General features: G+C 36.1%; 2 protein-coding genes across 4 annotated transcripts; both read right to left on the reverse strand.

Annotated features, from left to right (window-relative positions):
* Positions 1–6,372: 6,372 nt before the first annotated feature.
* LOC142336306 (AP-3 complex subunit sigma-1-like) lies at positions 6,373–22,436 on the reverse strand. 3 transcript variants are annotated; one of them, XR_012758898.1, is made up of 6 exons: positions 22,283–22,436; positions 22,036–22,130; positions 21,860–21,968; positions 17,896–18,075; positions 10,067–10,237; positions 6,373–6,645 (listed from the first exon to the last, which is right to left on the reverse strand). XR_012758898.1 is itself a non-coding variant. In XM_075385048.1 (6 exons), the coding sequence occupies exons 1-5, from the start codon at positions 22,349–22,351 to the stop codon at positions 10,133–10,135; spliced, it is 558 nt and encodes a 185-aa protein (XP_075241163.1). In that variant the 5' UTR covers positions 22,352–22,436; the 3' UTR covers positions 6,373–6,645; positions 10,093–10,132. The 3 variants fall into 3 exon arrangements, 2 of the variants coding, with proteins under 2 accessions (XP_075241163.1, XP_075241152.1); XM_075385048.1 differs by having other exon boundaries at positions 10,093–10,237; XM_075385037.1 differs by lacking the exon at positions 10,067–10,237.
* Positions 22,437–22,438: 2 nt separating this feature from the next.
* On the reverse strand, positions 22,439–23,181 carry LOC142336316 (NADH dehydrogenase [ubiquinone] 1 alpha subcomplex subunit 5-like). The gene is made up of 2 exons (XM_075385065.1): positions 23,056–23,181; positions 22,439–22,746 (listed from the first exon to the last, which is right to left on the reverse strand). Exons 1-2 carry the CDS (start codon positions 23,176–23,178, stop codon positions 22,498–22,500), a joined length of 372 nt encoding a protein of 123 aa, XP_075241180.1. The 5' UTR covers positions 23,179–23,181; the 3' UTR covers positions 22,439–22,497.
* Positions 23,182–25,380: the final 2,199 nt, after the last annotated feature.

Below are 25,380 nucleotides of genomic sequence, written 5' to 3' on the forward strand. Positions count from 1 at the left end.
TCGTCTATCGACTTGACCACAAATTTCGGAGTAATTTAACATTCCAGAATGAATCTTAAATGAATTATCGAACCGCATCATATTACTTTATATTATGCAGGAAATCGTCAGTATTATCCTAAAAAAATCGATCTTTTCAAATAACCCTGAAAAAAAAATTAATTTGGTTTCCAATTCAATGTCTGGAGTTCATGATACTCACATAACAGGTGTGTGAGAGTAAAAATTACTGGTATTATTATTATTATTATTAAATTGACTTGGTACCCGCGATGCGGGAATCACTTTAATTAATTACAAAAACAGGACCAATTAACAGGATACTGATAGTATTTAAAGTTCAAAGCCTTTAATTTCAACAGAGAGTTCAGCTGTTTCCGAAAGAACACTGTTGGACATGTCCAGTCAAAAGTTGAGATGTCATTTCGCTGGGTGAGAACATTTGCATATTACACAACTCTCAAGACAATACTCTTCCAATTTGACTGATTTCGTCCAATTAAAATTTGTCCTCAAAAACTGATTTTCTGCCGAACGGTTACTGCGTGGTCCCTTGAAAACTTTCCAATAATCATCAAACTTAAGGGCAGTATCACAGTTGTAAATTTTGTTCAGCATAAGAAGATCATTTCGAACCAAAAGAAAACTGATTGGCAACAAATTGTTGTAAATGAGGCTCTGATAGTAGTCACTATCTGTAAAAAATTTCTTATTCAAAGCCCACTTGAGCGCTCGTCTTCGCATCTTTTCTAGTTTTCTGCAGTTTGGCCAATTCGAGAACCATACATTTGACGCGTAAAGGAGAATTGATAAAATGTAACTTAATTTATATTTACAATAAAATATATTTACAAAAAAAAAAATCTTAATCTGTTTGCATACTTTTTGTCGTGTGCATGCACAATTTACACATTTCAGGGTTTCTACAAGACAATAGACGGCGAAACAAACCATTTTCCGAGAACAGGTATTCAGCAACTTTTCGGAGTAAGTATAGCCCGGGTCTAAATATTACAAAAATAGTCTCTTCTCTTGACAATGATCGAATTATACTGTTTTACAATTAAGGATAATAATAAGAGGAGCAAAAGATTCCACTGCTTGATAAAATTTGATGTGTTGTGCTTTATTGTATATCAAATTGATGGTGCTTGCTGACGTCAAAATTCACATTAATTAACGTAATTAACAAACAATAATAACAATCGGTTTATAAAAATTCATCTCACATTTTTTATAGGACTGTAATCAGTATCAGATCCTGATAAACATAATTTTCTATACCGCGATTCTGAGAGAAGAGTGAAACTGGCCTAGAGAATTCAAAAAGAATTCATGCAAAATGATGAACAAGCTGTGAACTAAGTTACAGCGAAAATTTTATTCGACGAAGTAAAAAAACGGATTAAGAGTGAATTGGGAAAACCATTTCGAAGAAAACCAGATCAAAAAAATTTTTGAAAAAACAAAATCAAAGTCAAAATGCCGCATGTGAACAAAAAACAACTAGCGAGAAAGGGAAATTTGGTTCAAACAAAAAAAAAACTAGACCTAGAATTATCTAAGAATGGATTGGGAAAACTATTTAGAAAAATCCGATTCAAAAATAGAAAAACAATAAAAATGAAGGTGAAATTGCTGCATGTGAACAAAAAACCACTAGCAAGAACGCATTTTTGTTCAAATACCGTTTTCTCATTCTATTTTAAAATTAAAGTAAAAATCACGCCGCAAAACTACTCGCTTTTTCGATCCACTTCCTGTACCGGCGTGACCAAAATCACTACTCCAATTTAACTTCAAAAACCATGAAAAGTGTGAACAGATCTTGAAAAAAACAGACAGCGCCCCAATACAATTCAAACTCTTTGAATTGTATTAAAAATTAGTAGCGCTATAATAGCCGGCTGAGAGGCTGAGGCGGCTATTAATGAGACAAAAGACAATAGCACACAGTTTTGACTCCTAAGGGCTCCCAAATTTCAGGAAAGGGAAACTGGCGCCAGCCACTACCACTAAATTAGCTTACTTTATTGCATTTTCATAGTTCTCGAACAGCTTATTTTTAATCGAGCTTAAAAATTCATAGCCATGAAAACTCCACCCCGTTTGGATTTGGAAAACTCAAGACGACGGTGTTCCAAGCTCCATCCATGTTTAGACGAATAATATCAAAAACTCATAAATACACATGAGCAAATTGTCTGCCACATACTTAGATTTAGCGCAGACATTTCACAGAATAGATCAATCCTTATAAATGAAAAATGGGAAGACCTCGGTTTAACTTGATTATCTTTAAAATGGAATATAAATTTCATTTGTATTGCGCTATGAGGCACTATTGCTATTTTGTAAAGCCAAATGTTAAAAAAATGCACTCAGATACTTACCTAATGACAAATGCAATCCATCCGGCTGACAAAAATAGAAAACAGTGTCTAATTCTTAACGTAGAAATACACATTTAAATATTTCATCGCACAACTAACAAAAAACGGTATCACTTTTATTGGTATTACGGAAGAATGGACAATAAGACAGCATAGTAGAAGGGAATGTCAAATAGAACACAACGCATTGACAAAACCAGATAAAATTTTAACCACAGATCAAAACAGCTCTACAGTGCTTGCCAATAATATGACAAACAAATGGACAAAAGAAATTTACAAAAGCAGTATCTGTACGACCCAAACAGAAGTACAAACGCAAACTTCCTCCACAAAAGCCTCAAAAAGTTACTACACATCTACACATAACAGGCTGTTTACATTTCTAATTTAAACAGAAATCAAAGTCAAAATGCCGCATGTGAACAAAAAACAACTAGCGAGAAAGGGAAATTTGGTTCAAACAAAAAAAAACTAGACCTAGAATTATCTAAGAATGGATTGGGAAAACTATTTAGAAAAATCCGATTCAAAAATAGAAAAACAATAAAAAATGAAGGTGAAATTGCTGCATGTGAACAAAAAACCACTAGCAAGAACGCATTTTTGTTCAAACACCGTTTTCTCATTCTATTTTAAAATTAGAGTAAAAATCACGCCGCAAAACCACTCGCTTTTTCGATCCACTTCCTGTACCGGCGTGACCAAAATCACTACTCCAATTTAACTTCAAAAACCATGAAAAGTGTGAACAGATCTTGAAAAAAACAGACAGCGCCCCAATACAATTCAAACTCTTTGAATTGTATTAAAAATTAGTAGCGCTATAATAGCCGGCTGAGAGGCTGAGGCGGCTATTAATGAGACAAAAGAAAATAGCACACAGTTTTGACTCCTAAGGGCTCCCAAATTTCAGGAAAGAGAAACTGGCGCCAGCCACTACCACTAAATTAGCTTACTTTATTGCATTTTCATAGTTCTCGAACAGCTTATTTTTAATCGAGCTTAAAAATTCATAGCCATGAAAACTCCACCCCTTTGGATTTGGAAAACTCAAGACGACGGTATTCCAAGCTCCATCCATGTTTAGACGAATAATATCAAAAACTCATAAATACACATGAGCAAATTGTCTGCCACATACTTAGATTTAGCGCAGACATTTTACAGAATAGATCAATCCTTATAAATGAAAAACGGGAAGACCTCGGTTTAACTTGATTATCTTTAAAATGGAATATAAATTTCATTTGTATTGCGCTATGAGGCACTATTGCTATTTTGTAAAGCCAAATGTTAAAAAAATGCACTCAGATACTTACCTAATGACAAATGCAATCCATCCGGCTGACAAAAATAGAAAACAGTGTCTAATTCTTAACGTAGAAATACACATTTAAATATTTCATCGTACAACTAACAAAAAACGCTATCACTTTTATTGGTATTACGGAAGAATGGACAAAAAGACAGCATAGTAGAAGGGAATGTCAAATAGAACACAACGCATTGACAAAACCAGATAAAATTTTAACCACAGATCAAAACAGCTCTACAGTGCTTGCCAATAATATGACAAACAAATGGACAAAAGAAATTTACAAAAGCAGTATCTGTACGAGCCAAACAGAAGTACAAACGCAAACTTCCTCCACAAAAGCCTCAAAAAGTTACTACACATCTACACATAATAGGCTGTTTACATTTCTAATTTGCCTAGCAAAAATTGAAATAACAATAGGCTAAGCAAAACCTCACGAACTCAAAAATAATTTTATTCCATTCAACCATGTAGAATAGCAAACCATGGAGAATGGGTGACTGCATAGGTCAAATTTTTAAGGTTATGAATCTCCCTTCACACCATGAAATTGTCTCCTCTAAACAGTTTTGGTGAATCACATACTTAGAGACTAGTAAGGCCCCAGTCTCTCGAAACATTTGCTCAGCCACTTATGCCCTTCGGGCTTTACCTGTTTATTCCGTTTTTGAAGATTAGAAGTCCAATGGGTTTGACGAAAAATTGATTACGCGAAAAATTGCTTTAAAAGACCAGGACTAATATAATTGCTACGAGCTTCGTTTGAGAGCAATTACTCACTTTTGATAACACACGAAATTGGGAAGTTCAAGGGTTTCTGGGTAACTGCACTTTATTTTAATTTTCTCAATGAAATTTTCGGGTTCTTGCAACATCTGCCCAAAGATATTCAAAGTTGACTCAATTATCAACTCAAGAACGATAGGAAAAATTACGAAATCAATTTTTCATTTATGGAAGAACAAAAAAATCTTACAGCAGCTGAAAGAACTGATAACTGATAACCAACAGAGAAAAATTAGCTCGTTAAAAAACTTGATATCACAACTTGGTTTTCAAAAGCGAATAGGAGGCAACAGCTAAGTCTCAAATATTGAAAGCAAATTCATAAATTTAAACAAAGCCGAGATGACAAAAACAGAAGGAGGCCCGATTTATTCATTTAAAGAAACAAAAATACCAAATAGCCGAAAATACTAGAAATTACAGACTTCCATAAACTATGAAATTACATATATTATGAAATTGCATATACAATGAAATAACAGACGATGACAATTAGACGCTGCAAATTATCCCAGTCTTTGAAAAAACAAAACCTGAAAACGTTTTATAAAACAATATATTCTCATAATATTTTCAATAAGTGAGACCTTCACTTTCAGTTTTATTTTATATTTCAGTTTTATTTCAGTTTTATTTTATTTCAGTTCAATTTTATATAAAAACAGGTACAACTTAATTTGCTCAATATCGTATTTTCTGCAATATCAATTATAGAAAAAAGAATGAAAATGAGCCTTCAACCGTTGAGGCGTAGAAAGTTCACAAGGCATGAAAGGTTGCGGCAATTTGGCAGCTGTAATTTTCTTTCTACTTAATATTAAATCTTAGATGAAATGCTTGAAATAAGTTATTTTTGCATCTTTTCAAAGCCCTCATTTAATCACACTGGTTGCTACCGGAATGAGAGTTTCCTTTCGCAAAAAATGATTCTAACTATTAATGGCGCAGGTTATATTGAAAGTCGAGGATAATTGTATTTTCTCTTGCGATAACATTGATAATTTTGTTGCTTCAGAAATGTGCTTTTGAAATATATTACCACTGATCAAAAGTTGTTATCCGACTATTTGTGAAACTTTCAAGAAGCAATTTGGCAAGAAGTTACACAAAAGCGGCAATTGTTGTGAAAATATTGCAAAGTCATTTTTCATATCCCTTGAGGGCAACCACAAAAAACTTGATTCCGCCAGCTTCATATATTAGTGACATCAGAGAATTAATATGACGAAAAAAGTCCATCTCTTTGCTCAACTTTGATTCCACCACTTATAAACGCAAAATGAAGAATGTGATAGCAGGGGTGGCTATACCTCTACTATGATTCTTCATTTTGGCACTAATGATTTTCATTTGAAAAAATTTTCAAACAAACTTTCACCAGAGCCAACTTCGGACAATCTTTAATCGAATTTAAATTTTGGTTAATTCTGATGAAATAAAATTGCGTTCATCTAAAATTCACAACAGTAATCAAACTCAAGATGTTCGATCATCACCATCAACATTACATAACATAAAAACTGACCAAATAATATCTGCAAAGTTTGTTTGCGAGCAACTAAGAACAAATTTCAAGTGCAGCCAGTTTTTCATATAAAACGAAACAAAATGAAAACGGATTTTGGAAACATCATTATTTCAAAAATAATTTCAAAAAGGTACCTGTCACGTGCACTCCATTTCTTAGGAAAAAAATGTTGCAAGAATAATGAAACGATTGACAGTGAATTTTTACAGCTAATCTGAAAATTATTTCGTGACAACCTAGATCATAATTAGCTCATTTGCCAAGAAAGTAACACTTTTGCTACTTTGAACGCCTACTTTGAGATTATTTGTTCATAATTCAATTTATTTCAACAAAAATCCCAATTTCCGATTCAAATAATACAATTAAAAAGTTGAACAACATATACAATGGCAACATGCAAATTAAATATGGCAGTTTATAACAATTTATACACAAAGATTTCTAGAGCTATTCGGAATACTGATTTCTAAATTGCAGAAGATGATCTGTCGATGCTTATATGACTTTTATTTAAAGGATCCAAGAGCTGGAATGGCCAGACCAGATGGTAGTCTCGGCATCTCCATGTTTTTGACTGCAGATATTGCCTTCCCTGGTACTGCTTGTAAGCCAGCCTGAAAAATATGAGACGTTCTATCTCCAATTTCAATATTCTGCATACAAAATGACACCAGTATGAATCAACAATTTCCCGGTTGAAACAACAAATGACACCAAATAAAGCGCCCTGCGATTTTTGAATTGAATAAGACTTCATTATTGATACGGGTTCTACCAAAAGCATATAATGTTTGGACGACACCAGAGGGGGTAGAAGCTCTAGAGGAAACAAACCTTAAACTGTATTTATTTAACACCAATAGTTTAATAATATTGAGAAGGCTCGTTCGAGTCTGTGCGTAGCACAGAATGTTCCAACATACGTCTCAATTTAACAAAATTTTTTTGTCTGAGAGGGAAAGCTCTTTCCAAAATTCAAGAACAATTTGAAGCCCTTTAATTTCTCAAGCGTCAATTTCAAAAAATTTCACTGTTGTAAACCTTATAACATCTAAATCAATTTTAGTTTGAAGAAGCAAAGACAACAAATTGCTAAAACTTGGATGCGAAAAACAAGCAAACGCAAATAGGCTGGGAAAGCTCTTCAACGTTAGCTTGGGATTTTAGAGAAACCAAAAGATAAAATTGAAGATTTCAAGAAAATTAAAGAAAAAATCTTCAAGGAAAATCTTCAAGGAAGAGATATAATCGAAAATTAGAGTTGCAAATTGCCAAGTTTTTGATGAAGATTTTCATTTCAATGTATCCGTCAAAAGTTTTTTTTTAAATTAATTGTCCATTTTTCTAACAAAAAGCTAACCGTATCATGGAGTCAAACTCTGTATATTATGAGGTGCAAGTTGTTTTCACTTTGCCTTTTGACCATTCAGATTGCCTAGTTAAAAAAATGTGCTCAACTGATTTAAAATTGTCAATTTAAACACCTAATAAACTCAAGGATTTATTGCTAACTCATGCTGCTCATCAGTTGAAGCCATCTCCAGACCATAAATAAGAAAAAGATTTGAGGATCCGGAAAATCGAATTAAAGGTAAAGTTGAAAAAGATTTTTGCGTTTTCCTCAAGAAACATTTCTTCAGTTGCTCTTAATTTAAATATCCCATAGAGGTTCAATTATAATTTTAATCAAAAACAACTCATAAATAATTATTGCTCATTAATTCTAAGTTTGATGTAAATTCTAGCAGATTTTAATAAAACCTTGATGTTTTAATCAAATAAAACAAAAATATACTGATGAGTCAAGTACCGTTTCCATCGAATGCCACTGGAAACTTAATTTTGAAATTAAAAAAACAGGAAAAGTAACAACAGAAACGTAACAGGTATAAAAAACTATTTTTCATTGCCTTTCTCTCAAAACATTATGCTTTCTGTTGTGCTCTTGTCTCATCCCAAAAATCTCACATTCACTCAGATATGTAAAACTGAGTCAGATCAAAATTATATTAACGAACGTTCGCATTTACCGAGATTAGCGTATCCACAGAACTTTGGAAAAATTAAAAAATTCCTATCTGTGTTTTTCTTATCCAAAAAAAAACACCAATGTTCCTGTATCTTTTTAGTCCATTAAGCTGGTCCATGTTAACAAACCATAAAATTAGCAATTCTTCAGACGCTCGAAAATGCAGATCAGCCAACAAATTAAGCAAATCATGAAAATCGATGTTCTTTGTCGTTTTCTTGTTCAAGAAAACTTGATTTTGTTTACATTGGGTTCTTAAATCGAGTTGGGTGTTTTTCATTTCGACTATATCAGAACCCTGTACAATTAAAAAGATGAGTACCAAGAAGAAGAGAAAGAACCAGCAAGAAAAGCAGAAAAAATTGTTTATTCGAAACTTGGTTTTTGAGTTCTTCTATTATATTTTGAATTAAATCAGTAATTACCAGAGTTTTAGATCAGTAATTACCAAATTTATACAATCCACACAGTCAAAAATATCAAAGAAAGAAAGAAGAACACAAATTAAGTGATTGATAAATCAGTAGAAACTGTTTAAAAAAATGCAGAGAAAACTTCCAACACTCTCACCCCACCATAAAATGACCTTCTGAACTTGAATAGTACCCGTAATTCTTAATTACTGTGTTAGTGATTAAGCCACTAATAACATCCAATGTCAACACATGAACCGAATAACGTCGGAAAAATTGCTCTGACAGGCGGAGCGTAAATTTCTCTATATGGGTGCAAAAACATCAGAAGAAGGTAAGATTCGATCCCCAACCACCTGAATCCGATTCTTCCACCACGACAGAGGCTATCAAGGCTTTGTCATCGTATCTCTAACAATTGGTTTTGTTTGAACAACAAATTTTATTTTGGAGAGAGCAATTGAAATCACTCAAAAATCAACGAATGCGTGAGAAGTCAAAGATTGTTCTAGAAGAAAAGCGCAAAAACGGTCAAGCGAAAAATCTGCATGAAAAATACGCACACGTTTACAATAATTTCTTCTCATTCGAAAACAACTAAAAACAAATTCAATTTTCGAAAACAGAAGTCATGCACAATCTTGCTGCAGCTAAAAAAAAAACTTGTAGAACACCAATACACCTTTTCAAGTCATAAAACTACAATGAGATCAATAATAGCCTCGATGTCGCTTCTCGGCTAATAATAAAAATCAGGAGTAGCATTTATGGTCTACAAAATGATCTTTTCTTTCTTTCTCTACGCTGCGCAAACAAAACGTTATTACTTGACAGCAGGAAAAAAAGCCGCCTCGCATATATATATATATATATATATATATATATATATATATATATATATATATACACCCCCATTTTGAAAAAATGTTGGAACAATAATTGAGATTTTTGCGTGCTCGCACCGGAAAAGCGTTAGGCCACAGCTGGCTTCAGATCACCCGGGAAAAACTGCTATTGTGAAGAATCGATAAAACTAGCTGTAACTTGCGTTAACTCGAACAGTTAATTTTATAGAACTTAAATTTATCAGTGCCGTTAAATCTTATGTAAACTTGACCCACCCCACGTTGGACTAAGGTTAAGCAATTCATAAGACAAGGACTAATTATGAAAGCTTCAGCACATAAGGTGCCTAAATACCGTATTTCTTGATTAGAATTCTTGATTAGAATTAATCACAGAAAGTGAGCTCAGTATCTGGGACAAGCTCACCAATGCTTTCTTGTCAGCAATCTAAAATTTCTGCATTTCTGATATAATGATTATGCACAAACCATGTTATAGGTTCAATTTATTGCATTGTACTTAATTATACTAGCTTTACTGCTGTAATCTAGGAGCTCATAAACGAATGATATCAATCAAGCCACAAAACTCTTGTGTAACAGTTTATACGTGATTATGTAACACTGTCAATGTACTGAATCTTAACGATATCAGTGTTTAATACTGGACAGATACAAATGAGAGGATGAGAAAAGCGTATGTAGAAAAGCAGTTGAGATCGAGAGCATTTACAGGAGATGATTAAACCTTTCCAGTGCTCATTTGACAATAACTTTTTATATAATTTGGAGAATGAGGGATTTTGTTCTTCAGTCAGAGCACTCCCGACTGATAAGGAAGTTTGAGGATCTCGCTGTTCGTAGGTCCCATCGGGGTTCTGATCCTCACTACTTGCTCATTCGTCGACAAAACTTTCTTCTGCTCACACAAAGATTAGTTCTCACAAACCATTAGACTACAATGTCGAATTGATTAAAATGCCCAATAATAATAAAAGTGGAAATAGGTTGAGAAGTCGTTTTGCGAACAAAACGTCGAGACATGGCAGTTACATTTCTACCGCAGAACGTGCAGAGAACTGGGCAAAATTTTAAAACCTAGCCGACTAACGTCGGGAGAACTGCTCTCAAGCGATGGCTCTCAGTAACTAGCTACGGTTTAGGGAGGCTCGTGTTAGCCTAATTGAAGGGGCATGGGGTGAGAGCTGTGTGTGTGTGTGTGGGGGGGGGGGGGGCACACAGTGGTATGAGGGGACACGTGGCGAGCAGGGGCGAAATACGTTGGATTACAGGTGGAACGATGTGGAGGGTGCTAATGTGAGGATTGGGGTTGGGGGAGTGGAAGTAAATGGGTGGGATTCAAACTCTAAGAACTATAAATGCATAAACTTCACACTATAAATGTATGTCTTCAAAGCAGTTTCGATGAATCGCATACGTAGGGTATAGTATGCCGAAAGCTCTAATTGAATTTAGAGAACCCAGGGTACAATTTCATCAGCCATTAAAACTTCGAGGCAGAAAGCTTAGCTTCAAAGACTGCACAATGACAAAGAAGTGAAAGTCCTAATTTTTTGTCCTAAACATAGTGTCCCATAGGACACAAAGTTTACGACAAAAATAGACTTTCACTTCTTTGTCTTATGATTCTAAAATACCATTCTTGTTATTCTTTCAAATTGAGAAGTTAATTTTTCTACTTAGTTAAAAACGCTTTCTATTCTGCTTGCGAAAACCCATAACCCAACAGGTTATGGGCCCAGCAATTTTCTAAGTCATAAAACTAATTTCTAAAACAAAACTAAATTTTTGTTGACAGTCATAAACATTTTCTTTTTAGTACATTTTCCACAACCGTTTTGCCTGCACAAACTACGATGGATCAACAAACACTGAAGCTGCTGACCAACACAGGAAAGGAACAGGACTTTTCTATCTGGAGCAAAAGATTTGTGGCAACGATGCAGAAGAAGGGACTCTACAAATCACTACTTGGGACAGAGGAGCAACCCAATGAGCCTGCACCACTAGCTAATGGGGCGAGCAATGATGAGAAGAACTACAAGGTGCTGAAGGATGCATATGAGAAGGAAGTTGCAGACATTAAGGAGAAACGGAACAATGTGTGGTGCCATCTGGCACTGACTCTAGATGCAACAACCCTCATGCTGATGAGATAAGACTGCGTGGGAGATGACGGCATTGGAGATGGAGCAAAGGCTTGGAAGCTTTTGCGAGACAGGTTTTAGAGTGTGGAGACGCCGACAGTGGTGACTTTGGTGGCACAGCTTGCTCGACTGCAGCTCGAAGATGTTGACGATTTGGATAGCTTCTTCATCAGAGGACAGGATTTGCTCACAAGGCTACAAGAAGCAGGTGAAGCAGTCTCAGGGACCCTCTTCAACGCCTAGGTCCCCAATGGTCTGCCAATGAGGTATGAAAGTTTTGTTATACAGTAAAGCTTCAACACTGCAACGAATTTCACAGGGCTGAAGAAACGGCTGCAGAACTTCCATGAGGGCACAGAACAGAGACACAAGGGACAAAGTGGTTCAGTGGCAATGCCAGTGAAGCGTGACTTCAAGAGGGGACACTTTGCCAAGGACTGCAGGAGGAAGGAAACAGCACAATTCAGCAAGTGTGGTGAGAAAGGTCATCTAGACAGGGCATGCAAGAGACAAAAAGATGGACGCAAACATGAGTCAGTGAAAATGGGTCCAACATTGGCTTCAGGAGACGAGAAATACTAGGCAGCTCTTACCCAGTGGAAGAGAGCAGTCATGCTAGTTGACAGTGGTTGTACAGATCACATAGTGACGAACATCGACGAGTTCCTGGATGAACCCATTCAATCAGTCGTCAGAAATCCCAACGGAGAAGCTTCCAGTGGTGGGCAGAGGCGGTGTGAGGATCATCATACCCTCAAACAAAGGGGAATTCCATTGCGAAATCAAAACTACTTTGTGTGCGCCTGACTATTCTTCAAACCTCTTATCAGTCTCAAGATGCACAGAGTGGGGTCATAGCTTCACTTTCGAGAAAGGAAATAGCTGCATGAAACTCCAAAAGAGAACTCAGTTAAAACTAACACAAGAAAATTATGTTTTACTTACCCTGCAGCGTTCTAGAAATCAAGACGGGTTCCAACAGCGTGAAACTTGACAGTGCAAGGAAGTTGCACAGACGATTGGGTCATTTGAATCAAGCGGATGTGGTCAGGAATGCACCAGAGACAGTGGGGGAACTCGATGATGTATGCAATGTGTGCGCATTGACAAAGATCACAAAGACTCCAGTACCAAGCGTGGCAGAGACCCAAGCAGAAGAGAAGCTGGAGAGGTTGTTCACAGACGTGATTGGACTTTTCAGAGTAGAGTCATTGTCAGTGTTCCGGTTCTGCGTTGTGTTTGCAAACCAATACATTAAGTTTATGTTTCTGAATTTGCTTAAGGCAAACAATGAAGCACTGGCCAGCCTGAAGAAGTTTGTTGTCAGTGTGGGGACGACCAAGAAGCTAAGACAAGACAATGCGAAAGAGTTTCTCTCAGAGCATTTCAAGATGTACTGTTTAGATGCAGGCATTGTACGGAAGAAGAGCACACCAGAGACGCCACAACAGAATGAGTTAGCTGAGAGGTGCAACAGGACACTGTTAGAGATGGCAAGATGCTTGCTCATTGACTCGGGTCTTACCAACATGATGTGGGGAGCAGCAGGTCTCCAAGCAACAATGATCAGTAACTTGGTAGTGAGACAAGAAAAATGCCCAGCAGAGCTGATGCGAGGTACAAAGCCTAAGCTTTCAATTAGTAAATTATCTATTTTTGGCTGTACAGTCTTCATGAGGAAGCGGGACAGAAATGTCAGCAAACTTGAACCCAAGGCACTGAACGGAAAGTTTGGGTTACACCGAAGGAGACAACGAATACCTGGTGTACGCACCCAACACACGCAAGTGGTAGCAGTTCGAGATGTGATCATCAATAAGTCCGAAGTGGTCTCAATCCCTGTCAACACACGCCCAACCTACTAGATGAGGTCACAGCAACTGAATATCTGGCATCCAGATGATGGTCATCAAGACGATGGCGACAAAGAGGAGCACGGCTTATCTACTGCATTAAAGGAGGAGTGGTATGACGCAGAGCGCGTGAACACTCAAGAAACGACACAGACGAGATGCCTCTAATGTTGAGGAAGCAGCACTAGACGAAGAATCTACTGCAACAAGAGGGAGCCTCAGAGACTCGGAGTCGCTGGAAGACAGTGACATAGAGGACTTCTTAGAGTTAGAGACAGTTCACTTCTTTGAAGAGGCACTGGAGCAAGCGGACAGGGCAGAGCCCAGACGACGGACACGAGCAAGAAATGTTCCGCAATTTTTTGAAGAAGTCAGGACCCATCTTGATGATACTGAGGGTGACTATGTGGAAACCAAAACAGTCTACGAAGCCAAGCAAGGTGACGATTGGGACCAGTGGCACCGGGCAATGAAGGACGAGGTGAAGGCACTCCAAGACGAGACTTGGAACCTAGTGAGACTACCCACAGACAGGCACGTCTTACCCGGCAAATGGGTCTACAAAGTAAAATTGGGACCCAGTGGTCAAGTGGACAAATACAAAGCGCGCTGTGGCGAAGGGCTTCAAACAGGTGGAAGGACTGGACTAATTTGAGACTTGCGCATACCTGTAAGCCAGAGACATTCAGGATTCCACTTCAACTATCAGCAAAGCAGGACCATATGATGCACCAGTTTGATGTCAAGACGACTTTCCTGCACTCACCAATAGAGGAAGAAAGTGAATCGGGAAAAGCCACAGGAAGTTGTAAAACAAGGATCAGATGGAGAGAAGTTAGTATGTCGACTGAATAAATCAATTTATGGTTTGGAACAGGCAGCTACCAACTGGTATAAGGAGCTGGCAAACTTCCTACTGATATAGGGGTGGACCAGAAGGAGGAATGATCATTGCTTGTTCGCGAGAGCAGAGACAGAGGGTCACACCTTCATCTTGGCCTGGGTTGACGACAAAATAGTAGAATCAAGATGCATGACAGTAATTTCCAATGTCGAAAAGGCACTCCAGGCAACATTTCACATGGAAAACAGAGGGAGATTACACTGGTTTCTGGGTCTAAAAATCAGACGAGAAGAGGGCAAAGTCACAGTCCACCAAGAACGCTACATACAAACAATGCTTGAGCGGTTTCAAATGTTGAATTTGAAACTTCAGACAGCACACAACGGAGACGAAGAAGAGGACCAGTGGATTTACAGAAGATTTGTTGGATCAGTTCTGTATGTGGCCATACAGACGAGGCTAGACATCATGTTCACAGTCAACATTCTGTCCAGACACACGAATGCAACTACCAATCAACAATGGATGTGCAGAAAACAACTTCTGCGATATCTCCATGGTTCAAAAAGGTTTAAAACTTACTTAAACAAAAAAAGCTAGTTATGATTTAGTGGGGGAAAGTGATGCAGACTGGTCTGGTGACGTGAACGACAGAAAATCAACGACGGGATACTACTTCAAGCTTAACGGAAGTGGCGCAGCACTCAGCTGGGGTGTCAAGAAGCAGGCCACAGTTGCTCTTTCTTCTTTTCTTCAGAAGCAGAATATCAGGGCATGGCAGCAGCAGTTCAAAAAGCATTGTATCTGGAACAACTTATGGAGGGTTTCGGCATCCAACAGAAACATGCAATAGCAATTGGAGAGGACAACCAGAGTTGTATCAAATTGTGCCGAAACCCAGTCATGCACAAGAGGAGCAAACACATTGAGACAAAATTTTAATTCATTCGGGACAAGACGGAAGATGGAACTATTTCAATTCATTACATTCCTACTGACAAAATGGCAGCCGATATCTTCGAAATCCTTACCCGAATCGAAGGTGGAAGTACTCAGTACTGTTTTGATGCGAACAGATTCTACGCAATCAGCTCAAGTCTGAGTGGGGGTGTTAGAATATCGACCAAACTATAGTCATGAACTTAGCGAGAATTAGAAAAAGTTTAACTTACATATTACAGAAGACAAGAGCAAATTGATTTTAATCACAGAATTTATATGAATGAATCGTCAAGAAATGGTGCTTAGAATCAATATTTGGTTCAAATTCGTGAATATAGATAAGTAAAATTAGAGAGATCATTTAATGTAAAATCTTTCCAGCAGGTATTGAAAGATTATGATACCACCGGAAATGTGAACGGATTCTTAGAAAAGTGTAAATGAAGTGCATACCATCTATGGTACACCCTGCGAATGATTTCTAGGAAATTTGCAGAAGCAAACTATATTTGGTAACCCTTCCGACCCCCATTGTAAATCATGGTGCTAAGATTAGTTTTGTATCTCGACTTTCGCGCACTGATAATGGGTATATATACAGCTAATTTTTTAGCCTTCTTTCATCCCCAAAACCAAATCACCATCTTGATCTATAATCAGATCACTTCTGTAAATCTCAAAACTCAACTGCAAAAGAACATTTTTCTACTTAGTTAAAAACGTCTTTATTCCGCTTGCGAAAACCCAAAACCCAACATCTTAGTTCAATCTTTCAAACTAAGAAATCTAACGTTTGATACTTGAATCAAACCGCTATAAATAATCGGCTGCTTCACTATCGTAGACGTTCGGTTTATTTCAACTTCTGTATACTTTTAAGAAAAAATATGTTGTTTCACTAATCTGCAAAATTGTACTCTTAACTTCGCGTCGGGTTTTAAAAACCAGAACTTCTAAGGCTAGTAGTTTTAACGCAAAGAGGATTCATTAATGATTTGTCGCTAGATTTAAATTACGAAGACTAAATTTGGGGGTAGTTCTGACAACATTTTGCAAATAAACTGCCAAAAAAGTAAGTACTGATATCTATTAGCAACTCTTAAAATACCTCTTACTGATTTTGTAGAGACTTAAATGGTTATTAGTACAATTGGGATCTACAATTTCTAAGCTATCCTGGACTAAATTGAAAGAACTGGGCTATTTTTTTTAGTTTTTTAACTTTTACACCTTAACTGATACTGTGTCATGTCATACCACGTTTATAGCCCCAAAACGCATTTTTGAAACTTAGCACAGGGCAAAATATTCTCATGAGCTTTCAGTACTAAAATATTTGTTCAAAACTGACTTAAACACAATTGGTGTAAATTGCAAAGCTTTAAACAGCTGGCAGATTGCCAGAAAATAGCTGCAATAGCTTTGTAGGTTTGAAGTATCAAAAAACAGTAAAAAAGACAGACCAAAATAATTCGTCTTTTCATTGAAGGCTCATATGTTATATTTTGATTAAAAATCTGTATAAATTATGGCTGCCTCTAATAGCTGCTCTCAAATAATTTTCATTTAGAGTGACATACACCCATTTGACCTTATCTCTTTGAATTAAAGTAAATAGACGTCAATTTCAAAGAGAGGAAGTCATTTTTGAGAGTGAGTAAGTCAAGTGTGACCAAAAATTTAATCATGCGAATGAACAAATAAACTCGCTCCACTAAGAGCGAAAGATGACGTCACACACGCAGTTCAATTGAAATTGCATGAACAAAAAGCAGATTTGAAGTGGTTGTGACGTCATTTGGTTGTGACAAAAATCGCGACGACGAAATAAAAAAACTTAGCAGGACAAGTCCTGACGTACAATCCAAAGAATTTTCATTGGCTTAACAGAAAACTAGACCTAGAACGGACTATGAATGGATAGGAAAAACCATTAAGAAAAAAATCCAATCCAAAAAATTGAAAAAAAACAGTAAAAATCAATGTGAAATTGCCGCATGTGAATAAAAAACCACTAGCGAGAAAGCGAATATTTGTTCAAACACGGTTTTCTCGCTTTACTTTAAATTTAGAGCAAAAAAATTTCACGCCGCACAACCACTCGCTTTTTCGCTCCACTTCCTGTTTCGGCGTGACCAAATCACTACTCCTATTTGACTTCAAAAATCATGAAAATGTGTGAACAGATTCAAAATCTTTGAAAAACCAAGAGAAGGCCAAATATAGATTCAGCTATCGCTGTGCGGGTATTAATAAAATTTTGGGGGCTTGTATAGCTGTCAATTTGGTTTCTACGTAGAATTTGTTTCCAATAGCTTGACGATTTGCTCATCGCAGCTTGAAAACACACAAAAAAATAAACAAGAAAAAAAAACGTTCTTGTTATTCATTTCAATTTCTCTATCTTCTCCATACAGCATTTAGTACAAAACTAAAAATTGGTCAATCTCAATTCTACTGGCAGCTGAAATTCTTGCTTGCTTCATCGAAATTAGATGCAGTAAGAGTTTCGTTTGTCGAGAACACATTAGAGGAGCATTCAAAAATTCGGCGTCCGAACCTTTCAAATTTAAATGAAACCTGCTTTTAAAATTGAAAACAGCCTGCGTAAAGACTTAGTGCGAATAATCGAAATTAACAGGAAAAGCCGTCACTCGGATAGCATAACTGATTCGAGGTTACTGAATTGTGTTATAGAATTTCAGTCATTCCGAAAGCTCTCTTGAAGTGCGTGCATACAATAATATTTCTCCAGAGTTGCATCACTAACCTCCTGTTTTTCTATTTTCTCCTGTTCGTTCACACGTAATAGAATCTCGTTCATGTTCGTCTCCAACACCATCCCACCCATCACTATCTCCTGCAGAATGTAGTGAACCTTGTCTACGTGGAATATCAAGTCCAGTTCGCACACATTCTCAAAACACTTGTCCAACGTCTCCACAAACACCTGTTGGAGATGGTAAAAATCGTAATGCAGAAGCCAAGAAAAATTGTGACTCAGGCAGCACATATTTTAAAGTTCACTATATTGTTCCGACGCACTTTAGTGGGGGAGGAACTATATACTCAAATGGGTTGTTTTTGTTCAGTCAATTTTGGCCAATCGATATAAGCATCGTAGAGAGTTGTGAGTGGTATCATTAAAAATCCCGTCTGGCGTAAAATATGGAAATAAAAAGATTTTTTTTATTTTCCCTTTTCACAGGAGTTATCGAGGTTTAAAAGTTTTGTGAATAGTAGACGACATTACCTTGTTTTTATTCACATTTTCCGTATTTTTTTCAAATTTTCGTCAATTTTTGGTAAAATATGTTACCGATGTTAACGAGTGTTATTGATTTTAGCTTTGAAGATATAGTACGGTTGCTGAGTTGTTCGATCCGTGTTTCTTGACTAAATTTTGCTAAAATTTTTTTTCAAAACTCAAGACTTTCTCGTCAAAATGGGACCAAATACGCTTTTTAATGCTCATTCTTTAAATTTGCTAAAGCGGACACCCTGAAACTGCGGTGAGACTCTTTGTAAGCTCAACACGAGCTAATTGTACTCCCACTGAAATTAAAAGTTTTCTGGAATGATAATATAGCCAGTTTTTGGCAAATTTAAACTCCATCATTACATGTATTATTTATTTTTGATATACTGAAAAAATTGGTTCAAAAACCGATCTATTTCGCAATCATTTGAACAATTGAGTTTTTTCTTAGCCACGCAGCATTAGCAGAGCTGATCTTGATCTCACCATGGATCCTAACGGTTGAAAAAATTTTAGATTTTAATGGGCGCTACTTTTTTCTAAATATTTCCGCATTTGAAGTTTTTTTATATAAAATAATGACAAGAATCTCAAATCAAGGTTCAATTATAGAAAGATGCTATTAACAAAATAGAGGCCCAAAGACCACACTAAGGTTTCGGAGTTGAGCTCATGGTTTTTATGACTAACCAATTGCTTTCGTAAAATTTTATGTATTTCTTCTTATGTTTTGCTTCCATTTGTTATACTTTTTGTAGTCCAATAACTTAGTCTCCCCAATCAAAGATCCAATTGGCTTTTTGAAAAGTATAAGTGACCCTAGACAAGGTTTTCAGTTGTTATCTAATGTCTCTTATGACTTTGTATTTATTTGTTTTTAAAAAATGTCGGTGAATTTTTGAACTTCTCCATTATTTTATATTATTTCTCCCAATTTCTGTCGTATTCTAGGTAAAAAACAGGCAGAAATTCACTTCCTGTTGGGTTAAAAATTATTGTCTGTAACGATGTCAAAATTAACTAATGGTTTCTTGGTTTTTATACGAGTTTTCAAATTTTTGCATTTTGAGCATAATTGAAAATTTTATAAGTTCATCTTATTTCCTTGCCGAATTATCACATCATTAACGGGTCCAATCGAAGGAAAAAATAGTTGGGGAAATTGCACAAGTGTTGAAAAAAGGCGCATCTGAATAAGTTAATTATTTTTGTTAAGTAGTTAATGCTATTGGGCTGAGACACAAGTCTCTCGAAAAAGTTAGGACTTTTATTTTTTGCCTATATTTGTCTTTCTTTTTGTTGTTGTACGGCATAAACCTTAGAATCATTGGTCTCAACTGCTTCCCCAGGAAGTATAACTGGTACTATTTACAGACTTCAGTTAGTAGCTATTTGTTTTACTGACTTTCAAATTAACTTCAACTGCCTCCATTTTGCTTTAATTTTTCTCACCATGTAACTCAACCTCACTAATACAAAACTTTACTACTTTTGTTAATTCAAACATTAGTTTCTCGGTTCGTTATGTGTTTTGACAGATGGCTCGGACTATTTAGTTTCATGAAAATTTTTTTCGAGATTTCTGTGCTGTTTTGTTTTTGGGTCTTTTTGTTGTGATTTCTACGTAGTCTTTTCAAAAGGAAGACCCGTTGATGTTCAGACGAGAACCAAGTGATAATTTACAGTTGCTGCAGATAACATTCTATAAGTATAGAGCCTTGAACACTGTGGTGTCGCAAAAATAGCTTGCAAAGTTTGGGCTTCTGCCTGTATTTGTTCTTTGTTGTCTCGTGACTTAGTCTCAATAATGATACGCGCGATTGGCTCATTGAAGTGTTGCACTTAACCCATCTCTTTTTTGAGATCCTATGTCTTATGACTTTTGAAAATACATGTTTTCAAAAACATTTTTTGAGCTTCGCCATTTTAAATTGTTTCTCGGTCGATTTGTAGCTTAGTTGCTGTAAAGACAGGTCACAACCCGTTTCCAGTGAGCTATTATTTAATCTTTTTAATCAATTTAATTTCAAGCATTTGTTTCTCGACTTGTTACTACTGTTACTGGGAGATTTCAAACTGTTTGAGATTTTTAGATATTTGTACATTTCAAAGGATTTGTTTTCTTTTTAATTTATAGTATTAATGATAGGTCCCATTGACTTTGAAAAGTTGAACAATTGCACAGTTTTGATGCTCTAAGTGATAGATTTTTGGCTATAACGCCTTCACTGCCATTCTTGAGCTGTAATTTTTGAACTGTAATTTTGCCGGTATCGGTCCTTAATTTTGTAGTCGTATGAGGTACACTGAATAATGATAGGTCTCAATTGCTTCCTACGAAGACATAAACAAACGTTTTAGCGTTTTGAGTTAATATCTAATGATATTAAACACTTTGAAATTATTTGTTTTCAATAATGGAAACTTATTTTTGAACTTCCCACCTTTTTGCTCTTTTTTATCGACCGGTTACCCAGTCGCATTGAAGCTAGGTCCAATAACTTTTCGATTGAAGTATAGTTTATTTTGTTTCGCTTAGGTTTTATCTGATGCAAGTTTGATTTTGTTGTGATTTTTTTAATATAGACACGAGTTTTGGTCGTAATTAATGTTTGTTGTTTGATTTTTATTATTTTCTTTTCTAGTAGTCCTATTGACAACAAGTTCTATCGACCCTCTAGCGTGGCATTATTGTATTCCATTTAAGGCTTATTGAACGATATGTATGTTTTTTGAAGTTTTCTATCTATTTATAATTTGGTAGCCAATTAAATCAAGAATGTGGATGAGCCGGTCGGAACATTATGTGCGTACGCACATTACCGAGCCTCCTTATTATTTTTATTACTTCGTGGGTGAGCCCACTGGGACGGTAGTCCCGAGGTTACTCCACAACATCAAGGGGTTTTCACGACACTTTTGGCATTGACAGATGAAAATCGATGTACAAGGGTTGTTAGGGGACCAACGTAGAATATCAATTTGTCACCTGCTTTCAAAAATTTTTCAAGATGCACGCACTTTATACCGATGAACAAAGATTAGCAAAGATTAGTGCGATTAACTTCTCTTTCGAACTAGTCACCAAAAGCTTAAATATTTGAATTAAGAACCACAGTGACCAAGGCAACGCTGTTTTTTTCTAGGTTGCGCATGATTCAATGGAACAAAGTTAAAAGATGATTCGGTGGAACAAAGTTAAAAGAAGAACGGTGGACTCGTAACATTTAAAGACTAACTGAGTGGGAATACAACTTTTACACCAAAGGCGCCAGTACTATTTTTCACATAGTACCATGCTATATAAAAACATAATTGCATGTGGGGGATAAAAGACTAGGTCGAAACAGAATAGACCCAAAATCTTTGGTTGTAGAAGTTCAATTACAGTCAACAAAACTTCGCCCGTTTTCTGACTAATTTGAGTTTCCGCCCATTTTTGACATTTGCACTGTATTTTATTTGATAGACTAACCTGGATTAAATCTAGAATTCCAAGTTCACTTTCCGAGGAATCAACACAGAAGACAAAGTAGAGAGTCGCGTAGTGTCTGTAGATTAGCTTGTCGTCAGATCCTGTTATTCTGTAAAACAAAGGTTTATTCGAAAGCAATAGAGAAAAAATTAATTAAGGAGGGCAGAAGCTCTTACAATGACACGGATTCTAAGAAATTGCACACATTGTCTTCTCTCTTGGAAACTATTTGAAACACTTCACGCAAAATGGCCTGCTGTTGGTCTTCCGTCTGAAAAAAAAACGTTAAAGGAAGAATAAATGGCGTTTCAAATGTATGCTTTCAAATTCTGCGACACAAATTATGTCAGAATTTATTCAACAAAAACAACTACAACGAACACATCTTAAAGAGTTGTATAAAGAATCTATTTAGATACTCACATATTGATGGTAGAACTTGAGGAGTCTGGGTTTTCCGTGGTTGTTGAAAATAAGAATAGCTTTGATCATTTTGTCTGAAAATAAAAATCTGATTAAAAAGCGGCAAGTAGCTATCCATATAAATAGCTGTCTGCAATAGAAATTTGAGCGGAAAGATTTTATTAGTAAAAGTTAATTTCAGTTTTAGGTCATCTGTGCTAAAATTTAGAATGCTTTCATTTTTGATGAAACTTAGAGACGGGTGGCCAATCCAACTGAGAAGGCGGAGCATCTCCAACCAGCGACTGCCATGGCTGATACTGTTTCAAAGTTCGAGAGAGTACAACCTCACGCTGGGCATCAATTATGGCTTCCTCTAACTGAACACCCAACAGTATTTCTAATTTCTCTCGGTCCGGCTCAGATTTGAGATAGTTCAACTTCTTGTTAATGATACGTTCGGTCGACACTCTATAGGTACTTTCCTGTAAAAATTAATTGTGTTTACTATCTAAAACACTAAGATACAGGGAAACAAAGGAATCCGTAAACGTACAGATTTGATGAAAGCGGTATATAAATAGAACACATCAAAGTGCATAGGCTTGTTTTTAGTTGCTGTTGCGAAATACTTACTTAAGAAATAAGAAATAAAGAGGAAGTAGAGTCTCTCCTATTATAATTCGCCTTATGATACAATTACAGTTATTGGAATGGGAGAGGGCTGCTGTAAGCTCTATTCAAATATGCTGGTAGAATAAAATGGGAAGGACCAGGAAATCAGCAGTTGCTACCTGAGGATAGTTCTTTAAGTGCATCAATGTTTTGTTGTAAAGGAGCTTCAGCATGTCATGAGGTTTCGATTGAACTGCTAATCCTGTTAGACCAGTGGTCAACTTTTTTACGCCAGAGGCCATTTTTAACTAAAACAGCACATGTTGCTACGAACTGTGACATATAAAAATTTGCCAGTTTTGTGATTTGACCAACCCGTTTATCCACTGCCAAATGAAAATTGACAAGAATCGACTTCCACGTGTAACAAGTTTATTAAATTTATAAGCCAGGGGTTGAACTTTTACAGTCAAATCACTTGCAAAAGCAGAATTGGTAGATTAGAATTTAGTACTTCACTACAGGGGTGTTAGAACCCATATATTAAGTTTACAAATGAGTTATATCAGCGAGTTCAGCAGGAGGGTTTCTTTTTGCACACAAAAAAAATTTCCAGGAACGTTTAAGTTTTGTCATTTCGCATTAGAAAGTAGCCCCAGAAGAGATCACAAACTCTGTGCAACGTAATTTGCACCGTAGTACACGACCCAATAATTTTCTTCAACTAGGAAACAATTTGAAAAAAAAATTGGAATTCACAATTGGAAACATGGATGAAAAACATGAAGTAGCCTTACTGGATATGGCAGTCTACGTAGATGAACTAAGAAAAGTTTCTTGTAAATGCTACCAGAAGCCAACAGACACTCGAACAATTCTAAACTTCCTTAGCTGCGCTCCCCTCCAGCATAAAAGAAATACTGTAGAGGGTATACTATCCATAGGTTTTTTCGCTCTACAAGCAACTTGCATTACTTTTATCTAATAATGAATGAAAAAACATGGCAACAATTAAATATCCGGAAAATTGGTCGTCAGGCATTGTTAATCAGGTGACAATAGTAGACCGCAAAAACAGCAGCGGAATAAAGTCCTGCGATAAGTTTAAGCAGAAGGACATACCCACAGTTTTCTCACAGAATATAGGCCAATTAACTATTAGACTCAAAGAAAAGCTGCAAAAAATATCACGCATCTCATAGTGATCTACACAACACAGAAACTAAAAACCTGATTACCATCATTAAAGTCTTGTTTTTACAAGCATCTGAAATTGCGCGTGGAATATGAAATAAAATGTAGTGGATGCAACTCCACCTATATAGGCCAAATTTGCAGACATACAAAAGGACACATCAGTAGATCAGCATGTATGTGAATGTTAAGGCACATCACAAGCTTTTGATTGGCGTATAATAGATCACTGCAATGTGCCACAAAAAGTCATAAATCTCGAAGCGTTACATATTGCACACATATTGCAAACAAGAAGCCATCACTGATTACACGCGAGTACCGTAGCTTGGAGTTGACAATGAAATGCTACTCAACAGTTGTTATAATGCTCAATTTGAAAGTTACATTTTAGCGAATCAAAACATTGAAATGACCCAAAAGTTTACTGAAAATGTAGAAAGTCACTAAGAACTTCAAAAACCTAAATTCAACGATCTTGATTATATAGTTGAAAAGGAACTGGAAAACAAAAAACTGCAGAAGTTTTTGGTTTTCACCAACAAACAGTTTCCCAAGAACTTAGTTTTTACTATTTTTTTTATGAGAATTTAATTCATTTTAGTTTTGAATAGGGTAACTTGAAGCTGTATTTTGCCTGACGACGATAGATATAGAAAACGTTTGTGTTGCTAATTAAATACGTTTACATTAAATTTTAAAATTGATTTAGTTTTTTAACTACAAATTTTTCATTTGTTTTCCTCTGGGTCTAAAACGTTTGATTGTTTGATAATGATTTTGAACAATTGCAGGTGACAAAAAAATTTGTAAATCCTATAAAGACGAGTTTTGAGAATTTTTTATCTCGCCAACTTTTCCTTGTCTCCTGTAATCGTTTTCATTGAACCGAATTGTAATTCATATTATATTGAAAATGGTAGCATTACTAGTTTAATTAACCGCTCCTTATAGTTTTCTTTTGCCCCTACAATTAATTTAAGCACGATTTGTTTGGAGTTTCTCTTTCTCAAGTAGATCCTGCGTTTAATTCCGGTTTTACTTGAGATACACGACTGGTTACACTTCTGAATTCTGATGTATAATGGTTTATTTTGACACATTGTTCCCTGTCTTCGAAGTAATGTGCGGTTAGAAGAAGAGCTTTTTCTCCTATTCACATTTTGAAGAGTAATTGTTTACCCGGTAGTTGAGTAATTTGTCAAATGGTTCTTGAAGATCGATTTATGAAAGAAAAAGCTCATTGATTCTAGATTTACCATTATACTGACAGAGGATGCATAAAATTTGAACAATTGTTGATCTTTGTG

This window comes from Convolutriloba macropyga, chromosome 1, assembly GCF_964194025.1.
Source record: "Convolutriloba macropyga chromosome 1, txConMacr16.3, whole genome shotgun sequence".
NCBI classification, from domain to species: domain Eukaryota; kingdom Metazoa; phylum Xenacoelomorpha; order Acoela; family Convolutidae; genus Convolutriloba; species Convolutriloba macropyga.

Excerpts from the sequence above, each read along its gene's own strand:
- LOC142336306 (XM_075385037.1), bottom strand. The coding sequence starts at position 22,351 with ATGATCAAAGCTATTCTTATTTTCAACAACCACGGAAAACCCAGACTC. Across the intron at positions 18,076-21,859 it reads GAATTCTAGATTTAATCCAG|GTGTTTGTGGAGACGTTGGA; the intron begins GTTAGTCTATCA and ends CATCTCCAACAG. Across the intron at positions 6,646-17,895 it reads AGAAAATAGAAAAACAGGAG|GCTGGCTTACAAGCAGTACC; the intron begins GTTAGTGATGCA and ends CATATTTTTCAG.
- LOC142336316 (XM_075385065.1), bottom strand. The coding sequence starts at position 23,178 with ATGGCCTCTGGCGTAAAAAAGTTGACCACTGGTCTAACAGGATTAGCA. Across the intron at positions 22,747-23,055 it reads ACTTAAAGAACTATCCTCAG|GAAAGTACCTATAGAGTGTC; the intron begins GTAGCAACTGCT and ends TAATTTTTACAG.